This window comes from Thalassophryne amazonica, chromosome 15 (genome assembly GCF_902500255.1).
Source record: "Thalassophryne amazonica chromosome 15, fThaAma1.1, whole genome shotgun sequence".
Taxonomy (NCBI): Eukaryota; Metazoa; Chordata; class Actinopteri; order Batrachoidiformes; family Batrachoididae; genus Thalassophryne; species Thalassophryne amazonica.
In genome coordinates, this window is record NC_047117.1 from 81980620 (window position 1) to 82001343 (window position 20724).

Genomic DNA, 20724 nt, shown 5'->3' on the forward strand with positions numbered 1-20724 from the left:
AAATCGTTTTACTTAAAATACTATATATATATATATATATATATATATATATATATATATATATATATATATATATATATATGGGTGATTATATTATATTATATAAGCTTATATTATATTATATTATATTATATATTATATGGGTGTCCTTTGATCATATTGTATGAAAAACAGAAAAAAGGGGAAATTTCACACTTTTATAGTTATCTTTACAATGAAAATGTAAGAAATTTGTTCTAGTAGTCTATGATGACTTTTTCACCTTTTTTCAGCATCATTATATGCAAATATTGCCGTTTTGTGCTTGTCCCACACCCAGACTTTTGATCTTCAATGATAAAAATGAATGGTAAAGAAATGTTTTTTCTAATGTTTTAAAATATCTCTTAATAAAATATCAGTAAAATAATCAAAACCTAATTGGGGTATTCAATGTCATACAACTGTTGTGATTTTTTTAAACAAAATGTAGTTGTCCCACACTATTGCCGTAATTTCCACCACAACACTGTAATGTCCCTTTAAACAGTTTGTATGAAAGATTGTTTGGGTAGTTTCTATGGAGATAAACAGTGACATCAGAGCACATGTTTATAGTGCCAAATCACAACAAACAGTTGCCCCAAGGCGCTTTATATTGTAAGGCAATGGTGTGGTGGAAATTACATTTACAAGGCCAATAGTGCCCGTAGTTAAAGAATCACCCATAACGTCATCTTAGTTTCGTGTTGATCAAGACTGTGATTAAAGGTTTGGGTAGGCTACAAGTTTGGCTAATTTAGCATTTTGAAATGACTAATGCTGAGTGTAAAATCAGTTCATATATATAAAATTCATCTTAGTTTCGTGTTGTCAAGACTGTGATGAAAGGTTTGGGTGAGCTACAATTTTCAAATTTCAATATAGGTAATGGTGTGGGGAAGTTTGGCTAATTTAGCATTTTGAAATGACTAATGCTGAGTGTAAAATCATTTCATATATATATATATATATATATATATATATATATATATATATATATATATATATATATATATATATATATATATATATAGTATACATTCTGGTATTAAGTACCGGAAAATCACACTTAAGTAAAAGTACAGATACCCATTAAAAAATGACTTTGGTAGAAGTTCAAGTCACTGACTGAAATGCTACTCAAGTAAAAGTCTTAAAGTATCTAGTATTTATTGTACTTAAGTATGACAAGTAATGTACAACTAAATGTAGTCAAGTATTGAAAGTAAAAGTACAAGTAAATGTTAATAATCAATAACTGAGTTTTTCATATTAAAGTTTATCTAGGCTTGTAAATGACTGGTAGTATTGGTCAAAATACTGAAAATTGTGCACATCACACAAAAACACTTCAGAAACAAGGTTTCAAAACCTAAACAAGAGTAGGCTACTCACTAGGTGTTCACAGGAAACAGTTATTTATTTCTATATGTATTTATTTATTTTCATTGTTACATGGTTTTATCTTTTCTGTTGTGTTTTGTTTCATTAGGTTCTTTTTGTCTCTTTCTCTAAAATTGTATTGTAACATTATTAGTCTATTATTATTGACTATTATGTAGACTATTATTGTTGTTGCTATAATATATGAATAAAAATAAATTTTAAAAATTACAATTTGACTCTTTTATGACAACGAACACTGAGCTATTAATTATACAGAAAACAAATCAACACAAACGTGCTGATGCGAACAGCTTAATGCTAACTTTAACATTGAAAACGCCATACACATGCTAATGTGTTAGCATCGGTCCTGTTTTTAAGTTATAAAATACATCTATCAACTGTTTCAGAAGACCATAACAGGTCGGTTTAACATAAAACTATTAAATATTACTCACAGACATATGCTCTTCAGGGTTTCAGCGGGGAAAAATTAGAATAAAGCAAAATAAAACAATCAATCCACAAATCATAGATCGAAGCACTGTTTCGACCTGCGAATCACTGCTTCGATTGGTTCAAGGTTCAAAGCAAAGCTGCGCTCCAGAAAAGTTGATTACAGACCCGCTGCAGGTCTGTAATCAATGTAGAGAAATTATCATTTTCCTGACAAACACCCCCCAAGTGCACAACTGCAAAAAAGCCTACCGGACATGCCTCATGACAAATCGGCCTGACTTCGTTGCAGTCACTAGTAATCAGTGGTGTCTCTGGGTGAAAACACAACTTTGTGTGTGTGTGTGTGTGTGTGTGTGTGTGTGTGTGTGTGTGTGTGTGTGTGTGTGTGTGTGTGTGTGTGTGTGTGTGTGTGTGTGTGTGTGTGTGTGTGTGTTTGTAACGGGTAACGGCATGGCAAATAAATGTATCGGAGTAGAAGTATGCAATTAAGGTCCAAAATGTAGTGAAGTAAAAGTGAAAGTAAGCTGAATTTAAAAAACTCAAGTCAAGTACAAAGTCTCCCAAAACGTACTTAAGTACAGTAGTGAAGTATTTCTACTTCGTTACAACACTGGTTATATATTTATTTATTAATTTGCCCATTGCGCTGGTTTTGTCAGACACACATTTCTGCTAGCATGTGTACTGCAGCGTGCATCAGCGTGCAATGATGCTAATATGACGCTAACAGATTAACATCAGCATGAAAACTTGCTAACAGGCTAATGTTAACACAAAATGTGCTAGCATCGCAAAATGGTAAGAGGCTAACGTTAGCATGAGCGGAGTAGGTAAAGTGTGTGCAATGGGACTGATAATGTGCTTAAAAAACATACTTAGCCTGACAGTTTTGACAGCTTAAAAAAATTCTTATTTCACACATTAAGGGATTTTACAAGTTGCCTGAAAAAAAATGTTTTTTTAAGTTTATCTGCAGAGAGACTAACTGGAAATGTTATTACATTTTATAGTGAAGAAGGAAAAAAAAGGGCCACGTCGATGTTTGTATGCGGAGAAACCAGATATCAGGATCATTCTTGTTAATATTAATATCTACACTCAACGAAAATATAAACGCAACACTTTTGGTTTTGCTCCCATTTTGTATGAGATGAACTCAAAGATCTAAAACTTTTTCCACATACACAATATCACCATTTCCCTCAAATATTGTTCACAAACCAGTCTAAATCTGTGATAGTGAGCACTTCTCCTTTGCTGAGATAATCCATCCCACCTCACAGGTGTGCCATACCAAGATGCTGATTAGACACCATGATTAGTGCACAGGTGTGCCTTAGACTGTCCACAATAAAAGGCCACTCTGAAAGGTGCAGTTTTGTTTTATTGGGGGGGGTACCAGTCAGTATCTGGTGTGACCACCATTTGCCTCATGCAGTGCAACACATCTCCCTCGCATAGAGTTGATCAGGTTGTCAGTTGTGGCCTGTGGAATGTTGGTCCACTCCTCTTCAATGGCTGTGTGAAGTTGCTGGATATTGGCAGGAACTGGTACACGCTGTCGTATACGCCGGTCCAGAGCATCCCAAACATGCTCAATGGGTGACATGTCCGGTGAGTATGCCGGCCATGCAAGAACTGGGACATTTTCAGCTTCCAAGAATTGTGTACAGATCCTTGCAACATGGGGCCGTGCATTATCCTGCTGCAACATGAGGTGATGTTCTTGGATGTATGGAACAACAATGGGCCTCAGGATCTCGTCACAGTATCTCTGTGCATTCAAAATGCCATCAATAAAATGCACCTGTGTTCTTCGTCCATAACAGACGCCTGCCCATACCATAACCCCACCGCCACCATGGGCCACTCGATCCACAACATTAACATCAGAAAACCGCTCACCCACACAATGCCACACACGCTGTCTGCCATCTGCCCTGGACAGTGTGAACCGGGATTCATCCGTGAAGAGAACACCTCTCCAACGTGCCAAACGCCAGCGAATGTGAGCATTTGCCCACTCTAGTCGGTTACGACGACGAACTGGATTCAGGTCGAGACCCTGATGAGGACGACGAGCATGCAGATGAGCTTCCCTGAGACGGTTTTCTGACAGTTGTGCAGAAATTCTTTGGATATGCAAACCGATTGTTTCAGCAGCTGTCCGAGTGGCTGGTCTCAGATGATCTTGGAGGTGAACATGCTGGATGTGGAGGTCCTGGGCTGGTGTGGTTACACGTGGTCTGCGGTTGTGAGGCTGGTTGGATGTACTGCCAAATTCTCTGAAACGCCTTTGGAGACGGCTTATGGTAGAGAAATGAAGGTTCAATACACGAGCAACAGCTCTGGTTGACATTCCTGCTGTCAGCATGCCAAATGCACGCTCCCTCAAATCTTGAAACATCTGTGGCATTGTGCTGTGTGATAAAACTGCACCTTTCAGAGTGGCCTTTTATTGTGGACAGTCTAAGGCACACCTGTGCACTAATCATGGTGTCTAATCAGCATCTTGATATGGCACACCTGTGAGGTGGGATGGATTATCTCAGCAAAGGAGAAGTGCTCATTATCACAGATTTAGACTGGTTTGTGAACAATATTTGAGGGAAATGGTGATATTGTGTATGTGGAAAAAGTTTTAGATCTTTGAGTTCATCTCATACAAAATGGGAGCAAAACTAAAAGTGTTGCATTTATATTTTTGTTGAGTGTATAATATTTCGACACAAAAGCATTTATAGAATTATGATCCTCTCCTTAGCTGGAAAAGTCGAGTTCAGAATTAAGTTTACCTGTGAATGTAGTTTTAACTAGAAGTGGGCGGCTCCATCCTAATATCGATAATATCGATACCAACGCTGGTATTGATATTGAACGATCCTCGTGTAAAAAAGATCTATACTCAAGCTTTTTTTCTCTCCCGCACGCACTGACTGCTGCGCATGCAGATTCATCAAAATCTACTCTGTAAGAGCAGCGCTGCGCCGTCACACAACACAGAGCAGTCGTCAGCCGTCACGTGGCTCATCGGCGCAAGCCAACAGCCATGCAGGTAGGCTCAGCCTGGCCTGCCCACTCAGCTCAAAGCGCTTTACAATTATGCCTCACATTCACCCCAATGTCAGGGTGTTGCCATACAAGGCGCTCACTACACACCAGAAGCAATAGGGGATTAAAAGCCTTTCCCAAGGGCCCTTAGTGATTTTCCCATGATCTTCTGGACTCAAGCCCAACACCTTAACCAGTAGACCATCACCTCCCCTAATTATGAGGAACAGTCCTTTGGAAAACAGAATCATCCACATTTTGCTCTTTACAAATAAATCAAGGGATTCACATATCCTCATATCTTTTAATAAGCAAGGCATCTTTAACACAGAATACATGAATATCTTTGAACCTCCATCAATGCTGCACAAACCTGGAATTTTGCTTTAATTTTAAAAAAAAATTACTGCAGCATTGAGGCTATTGATCAGGCAGTAAAATGGATTCTTCATTAATGTTGTGTTGGTGGTTTGATCTCCGATTGCTCCTGAGTGTTAAATGTCCTTAAGGAAGACACGAAGCCTCCACCACATCATGGGATACCTTGGCTCCTGAATGGCAGTGAGTCGGGCCACCTCCATCACCAAATGCAGTTTGGTGTTTAATCATTTCATCCATATTATGGATAAGTGGGCTTTGAAATACAGTGTATAATCTGGAACTATCGCCAAAGAAAAGAACATTACATACATACATATTACATGCTGCACAATTAGACAAATTAAACATTTTAACATTTAGAATTTCCTAAAGAAGTGATGACAGGGGCGCGGCCAGCAGCAGCAGCTCCCATTTAAAGCAACAGACCAGAAGTACACTGTTTCTTAGAAACCTGAAATTGTTTATTTGTGAATTTTATGGCAAATCATCACAATGCCAGTTTGGCTACAAACTTAAATATCTCTTGTTAAAACACCAAGTGACCTATAGGAGTGCACTGAAACTGCTTATATTATGTTCCCTTGGAAAAAAAAACACCACCGTGAAACAGAGATGACGGGAATAAATTTGGAAAAACAGCCAAATCTACTTCAAAATTTAACCAACATCTCGACCGTTTAAGTACCATGTCCCCATGCTCAGATCTGGATGGATCCAGTCTGTCCCGTGTCCAGTCATCTTCTTCTGTGTAGGACATCACTTTTCCGTAAACATTTTACCCGATCACCATCCTCTTCTTTGACTTATAGTCGTTTTGGCTGCAGACAAGCAAAACCAATCACATATAATTTCATTCATTCTAATTTTACAGACATATTATTAAGTTTGAGGTTCACAGCTAATATTTTGACTTGAAGCCAAAAAAAAAACACAGATATGGGCAGGGGTTAAAGTGGGAGCTGTAACAGTCCAGAATGGTGTTCCGGTGTTCTTTCCAGCTATGTTCCATATCAAGATGTGCTACCATATTTCTGAGATCTGTTTCTGTGCCCATGAATCCATGCAACCTTTCTGTAGTAACTTTATGGAACTGTCTTAAAACTTTACCATGACTATAACCATAGCTTCTTGTACTATACTGACCATTCTGTGTCCTGTAATTAAGCAATAATGTTTGTGCTTTAAACAAAAATATCCAGTTTGCTGTTGCACATCAAACTTGAACAAATTCGCCCGTTTGGCATCAACTTGAAATGTCTGAAGCTAACATTTTCTGAGTCGTACTACGTCATGAACCAGCGCTTCGTAGCACCTTGCTAGCACAGCTGAGACAAAACGTTAGCATTGGTAATAAAAATGAAAGCTGGCCAAAGAAAAAGTCACATAGTGATGACAAATATCAGGACATTACACTTGTTTTATTTGTGTCATTTAGTGTTCAAGCTGCAACTTCCAGGCTTCACTACTTGATGTGTCAGACTAATGCTGAGTTCACTAAGACTCTGCAAACCCAAATCGGAAATCTCAAAGTTAAAAAATCCATGTGTTTACATGATGAACTCGAAAAGGAATACTATGCACGCAGTATCTTATTTGAGCTTTGTTGCTGTCTTTACAATGAACACATAAATAAGTTGTTACAACTGCTTGTTGTGGATGAGAAAGATGGAAATATGTCAGATGAGTGAATTCCTATTTGTAATCAATAACTGCAAATGTCTTTGCAAAAACTATAACTGGCAACCTCACTAATACATTAAAAATGCAAACAACGGTCCATTTTCTATACCCGCTTACTCCAATTAATCACGGAGGGCTGGAGCCTATCCCAGCAGTCATAGGGCGTGGAGTGGGATACACCCTGAACAGGACGCCAGTCTGTCGCAGGGCCACATATAGACAAACAAACTCACACCTGCACCCACACCTACGGCATGTCTTTAGATGTGTGAGGAAGCCAGAGCACCCGGAGGGAACCCACACAAACATGGGGAGAAACAAGACAAGTGGGAATCAATCCCATGACCTACTTGCTGTGCGCCAACAGTGCTAACCACTAAGCCACCATGCTGCCCAAATGCAAACATATCACTGACAAAAATAAATAATTTGTTAAAAGTCATTATTGTTTCAAAGGTCATGAGGGAGGATGTAATGATTGTACTTCTTTTGACATCAAGTTGGATAAACGAGCACTGAATTTCCACCGAAGCTTCCAAGCAAAAAACAACAACAACAAAATAACCTGACCGCACATTCGGAGTTTGTTCCAACTTGGAGCTCATGATTTCTGATTTTACAACATGTCCTGAGCACAGCACAAGGTTGACTTCTTCTTGATCTGCTACTTTGTTAGTGGTTTGCCCAGCTGCTCTTCGCTATCCTGACATCTAGTGGTCAAATAAGTTGCTGCATGATACTATAATATTATGATTAAAACTCATTTCTTTTGTCTTCTCCGGCAAGTAAACTTCTAGCCCTTATTGACTAGACATACAATATTATACAGAACAAGTCCAGCTCAAATAGCACTATGATCATTTATCTGCTGCAGATTTTTCTTTATGTGTTACAGGTCATCTGATCACAGCCTGTCCACAAACAAAACCAGTCCATCGGCGCTCGTGGTACAAATCAATATAGGTGTTCTTTTGAGGTGTGTCATTTTTAAAAAATTTTACAGTTCTCCCACCTGCCAAATCCCACTTTAACCCCTGAATACCGCGGTGAGGAAAACTTACTTGTGATTTCTCTTGAGGTACTCGATTGGTTATGCGTGACAGTTGTAACACTTGTACCTTCATTATTCCTAAGGAAAATGTAAAAAATCTGTTTTTAGCTTTTAACTATTTTCACATACATTTTTGCAAATTATGGCAGCACAGAAAATCATATTTTAAACATGTTTAAAAAGCTGGAATGAACTAACACTGGGCTGGCCACACTCTTCCTATCCACAATCCTTCCACTGGTATCCTCCTGCTACATCAGAGTCGCGCGCGACCTGCCCCTCTAGGGGATTAAGGACCTTGCCCAAGGGCCCTTAGTGGTTTTCCAGTCAGGATTTGAACCGAGGATCCTCTGGTCTCAAACCAACACTTTAACCACTAGACCATCACCTCCCCCAGTTGTGTGTACTGTATTTTTGTCCTGCACAATGTCACTACATAACCAACCTTTCAGTCTAGTTTCTTCCACGAGACAGCATAAACAAAACATTTTTGCCAATTTCTGTTTTAACTGCAACATTCATGTTTTTTGTTGTTGTTGATGTTTGTTTGCTTGTTTGTTTTTATCTTTGTGAATTAAATTTTCTGATGCACCCCCATAGTGGTACAAGAAACTGATGCCGGACAATGAGGATGGGAGACATTTTTAGAGGCTCTCGGTTAAACAGTGCATTCTGGAGGGTTTGGGGGGGTGTTTTGTAAGATTAATTTAATCATTTGTACATAATCTATTAGAAGCAGCACCTTTGTCATGTTCCACAGCTCTTGAAATGGAGCAGTATCTGCACCTGGTGGACATTTAATGCAGGTGCAATAGAATTTCACCCACAGCTTCAGTGTAACATACACAAAACAATTATTGTGAATATATTCCCTTATTTGGATTGTCTTCTCTCAGCTGTCTCATGAAAATTGTAAAACTAAAAAGTTCGAGCCCAAACTCAGGTCAAATGAGGGGGGTGTCCCCAATTTACTGCACCCCCACCCCTCTTCCACCTTTATTTAGCTAAAGAAATGGATAATTCCTTATAACTGTAACTTTATGAAACAACAACCTTAAAATAAAAGTAAAGGAAGGAGTCATGAAATCCACAACACTGTAGCGCCTGCTGTGATCTGCACATATTAGTATAAGATTATTTTTATTTAATTGTTCTCTTACTGTGTAGCATCCTCTGTATCCATCAGTCGTTTGTATTCTCCGATCTCCATCTCTAGCTTGGTCTTGGTGTCCAGCAGCTCCTGGTAGTCAATGCCATGCCTCTCGATATCCTCCTTCATGCTGCTGAGCTCGGCCTCGAGGTTGTTGACTATCTCCTGAAGCTGGCTCAGCTGCAGGCTGTAGCGTGCTTCCGTTTCTCCCAACTGTCCCTCCAAAGCAGCTTTCTGCACAGCAAACAAAGCCGAGAACAGGCATGTGACCGTTTACACTGTGCTCCTCCTTTGTCATCTTAAAACTTAAAGTGCCCAAGGTGCAAAAGAAGAACAAACTGCTGTTCAGGGTGTGTTTACTGATCCAGAATGGTCCGACTGTTCAAGATGTTGCAATCTGATATTTAATTCACAAGCTGAAACAAAAAAAGTTTCTTCCCGATCTTGGTGTTGCTTCATGATTTTGTAGAAGGACCATGTCCCCGTGAAGTACTTTTAGATTTAATAAATCCTTCAAAGCTTATACAACCCCTGGCAAAAATTATGGAATCACCGGCCTCAGAGGATGTTCATTCAGTTGTTTAATTTTGTAGAAAAAAAGCAGATCACAGACATGACACAAAACTAAAGTCATTTGAAATGGCAACTTTCTGGCTTTAAGAAACACTATAAGAAATCAAGAAAAAAAGATTGTGGCAGTCAGTAACGGTTACTTTTTTTAGACCAAGCAGAGGAAAAAAATATGGAATCACTCAATTCTTAGGAAAAAATTATGGAATCACGCTGTAAATTTTCATCCCCCAAATTAACACCTGCATCAAATCAGATCTGCTCATTGACATTGACCCTATGTGTCTTTTTGCAAGGAATGTTTTTGCAGTTTTTGTTCTATGGCAAGATGCATTATCATCTTGAAAAATGATTTCATCATCCCCAAACATCCTTTCAATTGTCCAAACTATCAACGTAAACTTGTGCATTTATTGATGATGTAATGACAGCCATCTCCCCAGTGCCTTTACCTGACATGCAGCCCCATATCATCAATGACTGTGGAAATTTACATGTTCTCTTCAGGCAGTCATCTTTATAAATCTCATTGGAAAGGCACCAAACAAAAGTTCCAGCATCATCACCTTGCCCGATGCAGATTCGAGATTCATCACTGAATATGACGTTCATCCAGTCATCCACAGTCCACGATTGCTTTTCCTTAGCCCATTGTAACCTTGTTTTTTTCTGTTTAGGTGTTAATGATGCCTTTCGTTTAGCTTTTCTGTATGTAAATCCCATTTCCTTTAGGCGGTTTCTTACAGTTCGGTCACAGACGTTGACTCCAGTTTCCTCCCATTCGTTCCTCATTTGTTTTGTTGGACATTTTTCGATTTTTGAGACATATTGCTTTAAGTTTTCTGTCTTGACGCTTTGATGTCTTCCTTGGTCTACCAGTATGTTTGCCTTTAATAACCTTCCCATGTTGTTTGTATTTGGTCCAGAGTTTAGACACAGCTGACTGTGAACAACCAACATCTTTTGCAACATTGCGTGATGATTTACTCTCTTTTAAGAGTTTGATAATCCTCTCCTTTGTTTCAATTGACATCTCTCGTGTTGGAGCCATGATTCATGTCAGTCCACTTGGTGCAACAGCTCTCCAAGGTGTGTTCACTCCTTTTTAGATGCAGACTAACGAGCAGATCTGATATGATGCAGGTGTTAGTTTTGGGGATGAAAATTTACAGGGTGATTCCATAATTTTTTCCTCAGAATTGAGTGATTCCATATTTTTTTCCTCTGCTTGGTCTAAAAAAGTAACCGTTACTGACTGCCACAATCTTTTTTTCTTGATTTCTTATAGTGTTTCTTAAAGCCAGAAAGTTGCCATTTGAAATGACTTTAGTTTTGTGTCATGTCTGTGATCTGCTTTTTTTTCTACAAAATTAAACAACTGAATGAACATCCTCTGAGGCCGGTGATTCCATAATTTTTGCCAGGGGTTGTATAAAGCAAATTCTTGATTCCAAATCCAGATCACCTTCAAAATTTAATGGAGTCTTCCATGGCCTAATATCTCTCTGTGGTGTAAATTTCGTCAAAATCCGTGCAGTAGTTTTGACGTAATCCTGCTAACAGACAGACAGACAAATATAAATAAATATAAATAAACGCCAGTGATTTTATTACATCCTTGGAGGACATAAAAAAGACCAGATTGTGTGAGACATAGCAGTCTGGCCGTGGCCTAAATAAAAGGTGCAGTGGTGATTGTGTTGATAAAATTGTGTGTGTGTGTGTGTGTGTGTGTGTGTGTGTGTGTGTGTGTGTGTGTGTGTGTGTGTGTGTGTGTGTGTGTGTGTGTGTGTGTGTGTGTGTGTGTGTGTGTATCGTTACCAGGCTGAGCTGAGATTGCAGTTCAATCTGCAAGGCCTGCAGCGTCCTCTTCAAGTCATTGATCTCGTTACGGGACGTCTGAAGGGTCTCTGTGCTGGATGTCACCTGCTTGTTCAGCTCATCAAACTGCAAGACAATTGAAAGATTAACATAATATAGGGACTAATGCGCTTTCAAATTTCAGGGGCTGATTTCTCCTGCGTTCGGCATCGTCTCTTTCACATGCTTTAGAAAACAGCTTTAAGTCCTCAGAATAAATCATACATATTTGTCCACCTGTTTGTTCCCATAATACCCCACCCCCAGGCCCTTAATAGTCTGTAGGCACTTTAAAAACCATTGTTATTGGGCCACCTGGTGGTTGGAGCATGTAATTACAACTGGGCCCAGAGTAGAGGAAATCTTTTGCAACTGGGGAATTGCATGTCTCAGTGTGCATGCCCAGACGTAGCCCTGGTGCAGTGCATCATGGGATCATCCGTATGCCCACAGCTGGCATCCATGGATGTAAACAGAGCTGCAATACTTTTGGACCCAGAAGATGTACCTGGAGCTGTTATTAACTCAGCATTCGAGGCAGCAACAGAAGCGGAAAGATGGTTAAAGTGCAGAATTGCAAATTTAACTAACTTGCTTCTACCTTGTGAGTGATGGGGGCAAATTGCACATATTTAGAGGTTATATATCAAATGTCCATAAAATGCTTAATATTTGGCCTTTTTCCACTAGAAAAAAACTGTTGTAATGGAGATAATCTAACCCTAACCCTGCACGTCCTTGAGATCATTCAAATCAGTAAGTGTTCGCTGTATCGTCTATGCTGAGTCAAGCACATGCAATTCTCAGTGGATGGGACTCCGAACCTCCAGGGAAAGAAAGAGAAAGAAAGAAAGAAAGAAAGAAAGAAAGAGTTGTTTCTGCATCAAAATGCGACAGGAGAAAGCTGCTCTGGGCTAAAGGGGGGGGATTTTGGGAGGGATTTACTAAGTTACGTGTCAAATGGCGGCTGCGATTTAGCCGCAAGTTGTGGACAAAACTAATATATTGGTGGTTTTGATGGAAGTGGTTTGAATGGAAAAACAGTTCATGTGTCTACCATCTAAGTTTTCTGGCTGCTTGCAGACTCAGTGGGTTGGTGTCAACTTGAACTTACTAAACTTTCTCCTATTTCCAGTTAATATGGCTTTAAAAAGAAATAGTTTGCACCATCTGTCATGCTTAGTTATCATGTTACAGGGTAACATATGTCATATTTCATAGAATCCAATGTACATCAACCTTGTTTGACCTTTACTTTGGAGACCAAACATTCAACACAGTCAAAACTAATGCATTTACTAATCCTTTTATTTCAACCAATAATTTGCATTTTTAATTTTTGCATTTTACTGAAATTGGAGCAACTTTAACTTCTGACCCCTGTACAAACTGAAACTGACCTTTGTCACCATTTTTGCTGTTTTTACCCCATAACTCCAGAACATTCAGTCACAGATAGTCTAAACTATACCTTTTTGGAATCCTTATGATCAGACAAATAATGTAGTATAGTTTTCAACATGATTGGAGCATTTTAAAAATTCTGACTTCATTGACTCCTACCTGGCTATAGGGATGGTTCTCATACATTTTTGTGTACTCTGGTACTCTGAGACTGGATTATATGTGTTGTTTTGTCACCTTAAGTGGTATCGATTAGGTCAAAATTGATGACTGGCTCATAGACTATTACTTTCTGAGCATGTCTATGTGTCCAGCAGGCCCACATTTCCCACAATCCCCTGCTTGACCAAAGTCCAATATGGCAGGTATGCAATCCCCCTATTATGGTTGCGGGATATAAATCTCCTTTCTGGAGATTGTTTTTCGTTTTTTTAAGATCATAAGCTCTTACCTGGGTTTTTAAGTATTCAGCTATTGGTAGATGTTTTCATTTAAATACACACATAATCTGAGAGGTGTGTCTTCTTGTCTCACTCCGCTCACCTTGACCTTGTACCAATCATCCATTTCACGGCGGTTCTTCTCGGCGATTCCTTCATACTGAGCTCTAATTTCCTGCATTGACTGGCTCAGGTCTTGCTGGGGTCGTGCTTCCACCTCCACGTTCACATGGCTGGCGTTCAGTTGGTTGCGTAAGGTGGCGAGCTCCTGCATTTGGAAGATTAAGCAATAGATGGTCAGTGAAGGGAATATCAGGGAATGACGGCGTTACATAATTGTACATGAAGCAACCATTTTTTGACTTTTGGCAACAACTGCTTTTAGATACACAACTGGAAGGCACAGAAGCACTCCAAACCAGTTTTTATATTATCTTTTATTTGCACAGGGGAGCAAAAAAATAACAGCTCCAAGAAGACATTAGGCAAACAGTTAACCTTATTTTAATGTTATTTGTCTTTTTTTCTGTAAAAACGTTTTCAAAATTGTAAGAGAAAGACTCAGTTACACTGCCCCACTGCTATATTTTGGTTGTTGGGTGGATAAGGGTGATATTACAACTGCTGTCCATCCAACTGGCCGGACAGAGAATCAGCGTGATATTTGCCTTATCAAAATATGAATAGATGACAATTTTATGGACTTAAAGAGAACACAGAGAACACAGAGAACAGAAACCTCCCCCTCTGGTAAACAGCTCAATAACCTTAAGAAAAATGTCGTAGAAAAACAAACACTAGATTCTAACTTCAGGAAGGTAGACAACGAGCTACAACCTTATTTTCTATCCATATGAGCCATCATCTGAGCTGGAAAAATAATATTGACCTGAATGAGCAGATGACTGAGATACAGAAGTGTAGGGACCGTCTACAAAGTACAAAAACAAGACACCAGAAAAATATTTAATAAATTTAGGTGTGGTGTCACCAAATTCACTGAACACATCAGTGGGGCCCTGCTGGTTAAACTACAGCACTCATTTTGGAAAAATGTGAAAAAATTATACTTTATTGATTCTTTTTAATCAATAAAATAGTCATAAAATGAGCAATAAAATTCACAAATTCATTAAAATTCAATTTTTGTAGGAGCAAAAATTACCCCAAGGTTCCTCACTTTGTCAGTGTGATGTAAGACACACATGCCTAGGCTAAGCGTTAACTGGTCAAATTGATGCCGATGTCTCACTGGACCAAGAACCATCATTTCAGTCTTATCAGAGTTTAAAAGTAGGACATTTCTAGACATCCAACTTCTCACTGATGCAAGGCAATCTTCTAAGGATTTTCTGTGAATGAGATTACCAGCAGTAATTGGCATGTATAACTATCATCAGCATAGCAGTGAAAGGTAATCCCAAAAAACCGCAATATGTGCCCAAGGGGTGCTATATAAAGAGAGAAAAGCAGGGAGCCTAAGGCGGACCCCTGTGGAACCCCAAATTTCATGTCACTAAGATTAGAGGTAGTGTTACTGTACAAAACACAGTGAGAGCGACTGGTCAAGTATGACGTCCGTCATGCAAGGGCATTCCCAGTAATCCCAAAATGATTTTCCAGCCTATCAAGTCGAATATGATGATCCAAGGTATCAAATGCAGCACTGAGATCTAACAGCAACAGAATCGTAGTGGTGTCCAAATCCATTGTAAGCAGAAGATCATTCACCACTTTAGTGAGAGCCGTCTCTGTGGAATGATATTTTCTAAAAGCAGACTGCAGTGGCTCAAAGAGATTATTCTCAGTAAGATAGTCTACGAGCCGCAGTGAAACCACTTTTTCCAGAATTTTAAAGCAAAATGATAAACTTGATGTCGGACGATAGTTTTTCAATACACTAGGGTCAAGATTGGATTTCTTAAGTAATGGTTTAATCACTGCAGATTTGAAACATTTAGGAACAGATCCAGAAGTTAAAAAAAGATTAATAATGTCCAGCACAATCGGCCCAAGAGTGGGCCACAGGTCCTTAAACAGTTTTGTTGATATATGATCAAATAAACAGGTTGTGCTTTTTGTTGACGTTACGAGTTTGGTCAGCACGCCTAGTGAGATATTACCAAATTCTGTAAATCTAGGTAATACCTCAGTGATGGCGGCCACCTCAATAGCAGGGTGTAGTGGCTGGGTTAAGGCATGCTGGGATATGTTTCACGTTTTTTTCCCGTGCCCCCGTCACGAAAAGCGCCCACTTTTATTTTGCTATTTATAATCTTCCCTTCTCCTAACTCTAACCATAACCCTAGCTTAAGTGTGTACCCTCCCCAAATGTTAACCATGACTGCCCCCAGCCTGCCCTTTCACACCATATTTTGTGCCCTCCGTCACAAAATTAATTCATGCCTCCGTTACGAAAACGACCCATTTTCCTATCCCGTCAGGAACCCATAGATAACAAGCGTAACAAGTTTTGTAACCCACTCCCGCGTACTGCCGCGAGACTGGGTTGGATATGACACTGTATAAATAAACTGAATTTATCTATGTAACAAGATAATAGCGTTTGTTGTTTTTGAATTATCGTGTTGGGATGGACTTGTATTCTTAGCTAGCTATTGATTCTCAAGCTGCATTTTAACGGTACATGACTGTGCTTTTCAAAAGCTGAGAATAATAATTTTTAAAATTGTCATACTGTCAATGTATGGCCATAAAACATTCCAAGATCATGCTGTCAATATCGATATGAACATTTACTGCCCCCTACTGGATGTTTGAAATTTATAGCTATAAACGAACCCAGGCTCACGTTTTTTTTTTTTCGTGCTCCCGTCACAAAATGATTCAAATTTTCGTTATGGGTTTTTTTTTTAACTCACTATTACTAACTCTACTCTCACCCCCAACCATACACCCACTTCACTTTTAATTTTGTGCAGCCATCACGGAATGTATTAGAATAAATTTGTACTCCCGTTATGGAAATGTGGCGCTTTTCGTGAGAATATCACAAACCAATAGTAAGCAAGACCCTTCGGCTGCTCCCTTGTTTGCACTCGGGGTCGCCACAGCAAATCCAAGGTGGATCTGCATGTTGAATTAGCACAGGTTTTACGCCAGATGACCTTCCTGACGCAACTCCACATTACATGGAGAAATGTGGCAGGGGTGGGATTTGAACCCGGAACCTTCTGCACTGAAACCAAGCGCATTAACCACTTGGCCACCTTGTGCTGCTGAATCGCGACAAGACCACTGACAACAGGATCAGACTCTGTGTTGGCACAACAACTTATGTGAAAACTCACCTCTTCGTGGTTCTTCTTCAGATACACCAACTCCTCCTTCAGGCCTTCCACCTGCATCTCCATGTCAGACCGAACCATCGTCAGATCGTCCAGAACCTTACGCAACCCGCCAATGTCTGCCTCCACTGACATGCGCACTGCCAGCTCATTCTCAAACCTGTCAGGAATTAAAAACAAACAAAAAAAATAAATAACACGGTTCATCCTGCTGCACACGAACTGGTGTTACCACCAACAACAGTTGAGATGCAGAGAAACCAGTTACTCCAGTTTGATCTCTCACTGTTGACCGTTACACCCCTTTGACAGTATGTCCACACACAGTATCGTCCTGTAGTGAAATGGGAGTTCTGGCAGTGCCAAAGCGTAACACATTTTGTGCTCATCAGTATGTGATTCTAACAGGATTTCTTTCTACTCACTTGATTCTGAAGTCTTCGGCTGCCAGTCTGGCGTTATCGATTTGCAGCATGAGCCCGGCGTTACCCTGCTTAACACCAGTGATCTGCAATCAGACATGTCAGTCATTATTTACCACGTGTTCTGCCAGCGAGGCTCCTTTTCGTCATGCATTCAGACATACATGCACAATAAACCATGCCAGCAAGAAAACGGCACATTTAGTTTTGAAGTCCATCCCTGTGTAGGTCATTTTGCACGTGCAGAAATCATGACATTTCAATCAAGTAATGGTTTAAATATTTGTCAAATCCACAACCATATGGCACATCTCTACTTTTAAGATTAAGCTTAAAACTTTCCTTTTTGCTAAAGCTTATAGTTAGGGCTGGATCAGGTGACCCTGAACCATCCCTTAGTTATGCTGCTATAGACTTAGACTGCTGGGGGGTTCCCATGATGCACTGAGTGTTTCTTTCTCTTTTTGCTCTGTATGCACCACTCTGCATTTAATCATTAGTGATTGATCTCTGCTCCCCTCCACAGCATGTCTTTTTCCTGGTTCTCTCCCTCAGCTCCAACCAGTCCCAGCAGAAGACTGCCCCTCCCTGAGCCTGGTTCTGCTGGAGGTTTCTTCCTGTTAAAAGGGAGTTTTTCCTTCCCACTGTCGCCAAGTGCTTGCTCACAGGGGGTCGTTTTGACTGTTGGGGTTTTTACGTAATTATTGTATGGCTTTGCCTTACAATATAAAGCGCCTTGATTTGATTTTGATTTGAAAGGATCCCTGATGATTATTCAGATGTCAATGGACGTTCCAGTTCTCAAGTTACCACTCAATCTTAAACGCTGTAAATAATTTTGTTTGAGAACAAAAAAAAAAAACTGCGGGGATAGGCTCCAGCCCCCCCATGATCCAAACAGTTGAAGATGAGTGAGAGATTAATCAATCATTTTTCTTTTTTTAAATATTTTTACCAGCACAACTCATGAATCTGATAATCTGTAAATTGCAAAGACAAATATTAGTATTACTATTTTATCTTTAAGTTCCAGACTTACATTAAAATCTGTCTGTGTGAACAAGATAACTTAAAAAAAAACCAGACAGATTTTCACTAAACTCGATGGGAATATTTCTTCAGCAGGTATTTTGAGATGTTTAACTTTTGGAGAGGATCTAACAAAAGATCGACAAAAGTGTGGTGGCAAATACATAGTTTTTATTGTATCTCTGCAACCAATAGGATTAGAGCAATGATCTGAAGTTTATATTGATCTGCAAACTATTTGCAATTGACTGATACAAGTGGTGTCAAAATAAAGTCACAAGAAAAGTCAAAAAAGGATTCATGTTTGTTTGCACCAGCCCTCTGACTGTACATTGGTCAATATTGGAAAATGCAAATCACCAGCAATTTTTAGCAGCATTGTTCTCCACTGTGGTGGACCACAGGTGCAAACACAAGATGTTTGGACCTGTGGCACCCTGTTGGAGGAATGCACTCTACAAAGTGCCCCCTTATCTTGTTGCAGAAATTCCTGGAATTGATCACAGGTTTTTCTACCTTGTTACTACACTGTAAAACTCAGTGAGTTAGTTGAACTCGAACCATTTGAGTTTGCCAACTTAAATAAAATAATTTTCAAAAATGTAATTGATAAAGTATTAGTAACTTAATAATTTAGAATTAATTAAACTTATGTAAATCTAGTTTATGTTTTTCAATAAAAAGTGACAAATCTCTGCCTAAAAAAATTGCATTACATTTTGGATTAGATTTTTTGATGCATTCTTTGGTTTGCGTACTTGTTGACTGTTGTGTTGTTTTGACTCCGCCCATTCGCTCCCCTCAGGACACAAACTCACGATCCTCGGCATGGAAGTCGGGCTCTCTAACCAGAAGGCTAAAACCCAGGGCTCTGGCCTTGTAACCAGAGAATCCTTTTAAGCTGTTGGGAGTGAGGTTTACTAACTACATCTGCACAGCGACACCTGCTGGCCTCCGTTACATAAACTCAATTACAATGAGTGAATGCAATGCACTGGAAATACACCACCAACACTTAAATGGCCCAAAACTTTAAATGCACTTAAAGGAACTGAGTTGTTGAGTTAGTTTAATTAATGCATAAATTACTATGACTTTTTTCAAAGTTTGAGTTACATTAATTATTGTGTTAAAATGGACTGTTCGGTTTAACAGTGTAATAAAGGCAGAATTCTGAGTTATTTGATCATTAATTACTTATAAGATGGGCTGATCTGCGCCGACCTTTTGGCGCAGGTCTGCGATGATCCCTTCGAACCTGCTGTAGTCCCTGTCAGCCGGGGTCTGCTTGCTGAGCCACTCCCGGATCTGACGCTCCAGCTGCGCGTTGGCGCTCTCCAGGGAGTGCACCTTGTCCAGGTAGGAGGCCAGGCGATCGTTGAGGTTCTGCATGGCCATTTTCTCGCTGCCCCCGACGCCGATGGAGGCGCCGTCCCCGGAGAGCGCAGACGACAGGTCGAAGCCGCCGCTGGAACCGTACGACTGCTGCACGCTGCGGGTGATCGGGAGGTTGAAGGTGCTCGGTGCCCGCTTCAGGCTCAGAGAGGACAGGGAGCGGGAGGACAGGCCGCGGGAGCTCATACCGGGGTAACTCATGGTGACGGACGGTGGCCGATCGGAGCGGAAGCTGCGTGCGGTGGAGCGCTGAGGAGGAGACGGTGCTGAGGCAGGTCGGAGGAGGACTTTTATAGCCTCCGACCTGCAGGTAGGAGAGGAGCAGGTTGGCGCAAAGCATCACAGGTGTGACCGCTCAGGGCGTCACCTCCCTCACTGTGCACATTTAAACCGTGCACAAGCTCTCGCTTTCATAAAACGCCTTTTACCAGTGGCGAATCCAGAGTTTTTTTTCCAGGTGGGGGTGGGGCTTAAATGAGGGACAAGTGCGCATACTAAGTGTAGTCACTTTGTTTTTGTTTTCTTTTTGTTATACTTTTTAAATCATGTAGCACCCTCGATGGATATAGCATAAGCACGAGGTAGTTATAACAGAGTTTATTCTCCTTTGACAACCCGTGAGAACTGCTCACAAAAGAAAATACAAATAAAACAACATTAACATACATTTAAGACGTGACATGACTAAAAACTTAAATAAAAATAAAGGTAGACAAACCTCGTGAGCTACCCACGAGGGGCTAAATTCCTTCATATGGCTCCAAATTGTCTCTCTTTTATAGCTGAACAAATAAAGATTTCAAACAATATAAAATCTGTTTATATTTAATGATTATTTTACACAATTTTCAACATTCTTACAGGAGATGTACAAAACATGTCTGTGGCAGAGCGCTGGAGCTGCGTGCGCTAATTGGGTCGGGAGGAATCGTACATAAAACATTTGTTCTGTGTACTTATTTGTCCACTATATGGCGTAATGATAAAATATAAATGACAAACATAGACTAACGTGAATTTATAACAGAGACTGTTACATATCATAAACAGGTTTTTCTTTGGCACTGCTATAATTTTGTTCCTTATGGACTGGAGTGTTGCCGACTGAACGGTCCCC

The 20724-nt window shown here is 39.9% G+C and overlaps 1 protein-coding gene across 3 annotated transcripts; it reads right to left on the reverse strand.

Moving 5' to 3' along the window:
- Window positions 1-5207: 5207 nt before the first annotated feature.
- LOC117526912 (keratin, type I cytoskeletal 13-like) lies at window positions 5208-19975 on the reverse strand. Of its 3 annotated transcripts, none has more exons than XM_034189035.1 (8): window positions 19437-19975; window positions 17187-17269; window positions 16765-16921; window positions 13557-13721; window positions 11571-11696; window positions 9197-9413; window positions 8040-8111; window positions 5208-6116 (listed from the first exon to the last, which is right to left on the reverse strand). In XM_034189035.1, the coding sequence occupies exons 1-8, from the start codon at window positions 19806-19808 to the stop codon at window positions 6082-6084; spliced, it is 1227 nt and encodes a 408-aa protein (XP_034044926.1). In that variant the 5' UTR covers window positions 19809-19975; the 3' UTR covers window positions 5208-6081. The 3 variants fall into 3 exon arrangements, with proteins under 3 accessions (XP_034044926.1, XP_034044925.1, XP_034044927.1); XM_034189034.1 differs by having other exon boundaries at window positions 8040-8107; window positions 9190-9413; window positions 19437-19973; XM_034189036.1 differs by lacking the exon at window positions 8040-8111 and having other exon boundaries at window positions 9190-9413.
- Between the last annotated feature and the right edge of the window lie 749 nt (window positions 19976-20724).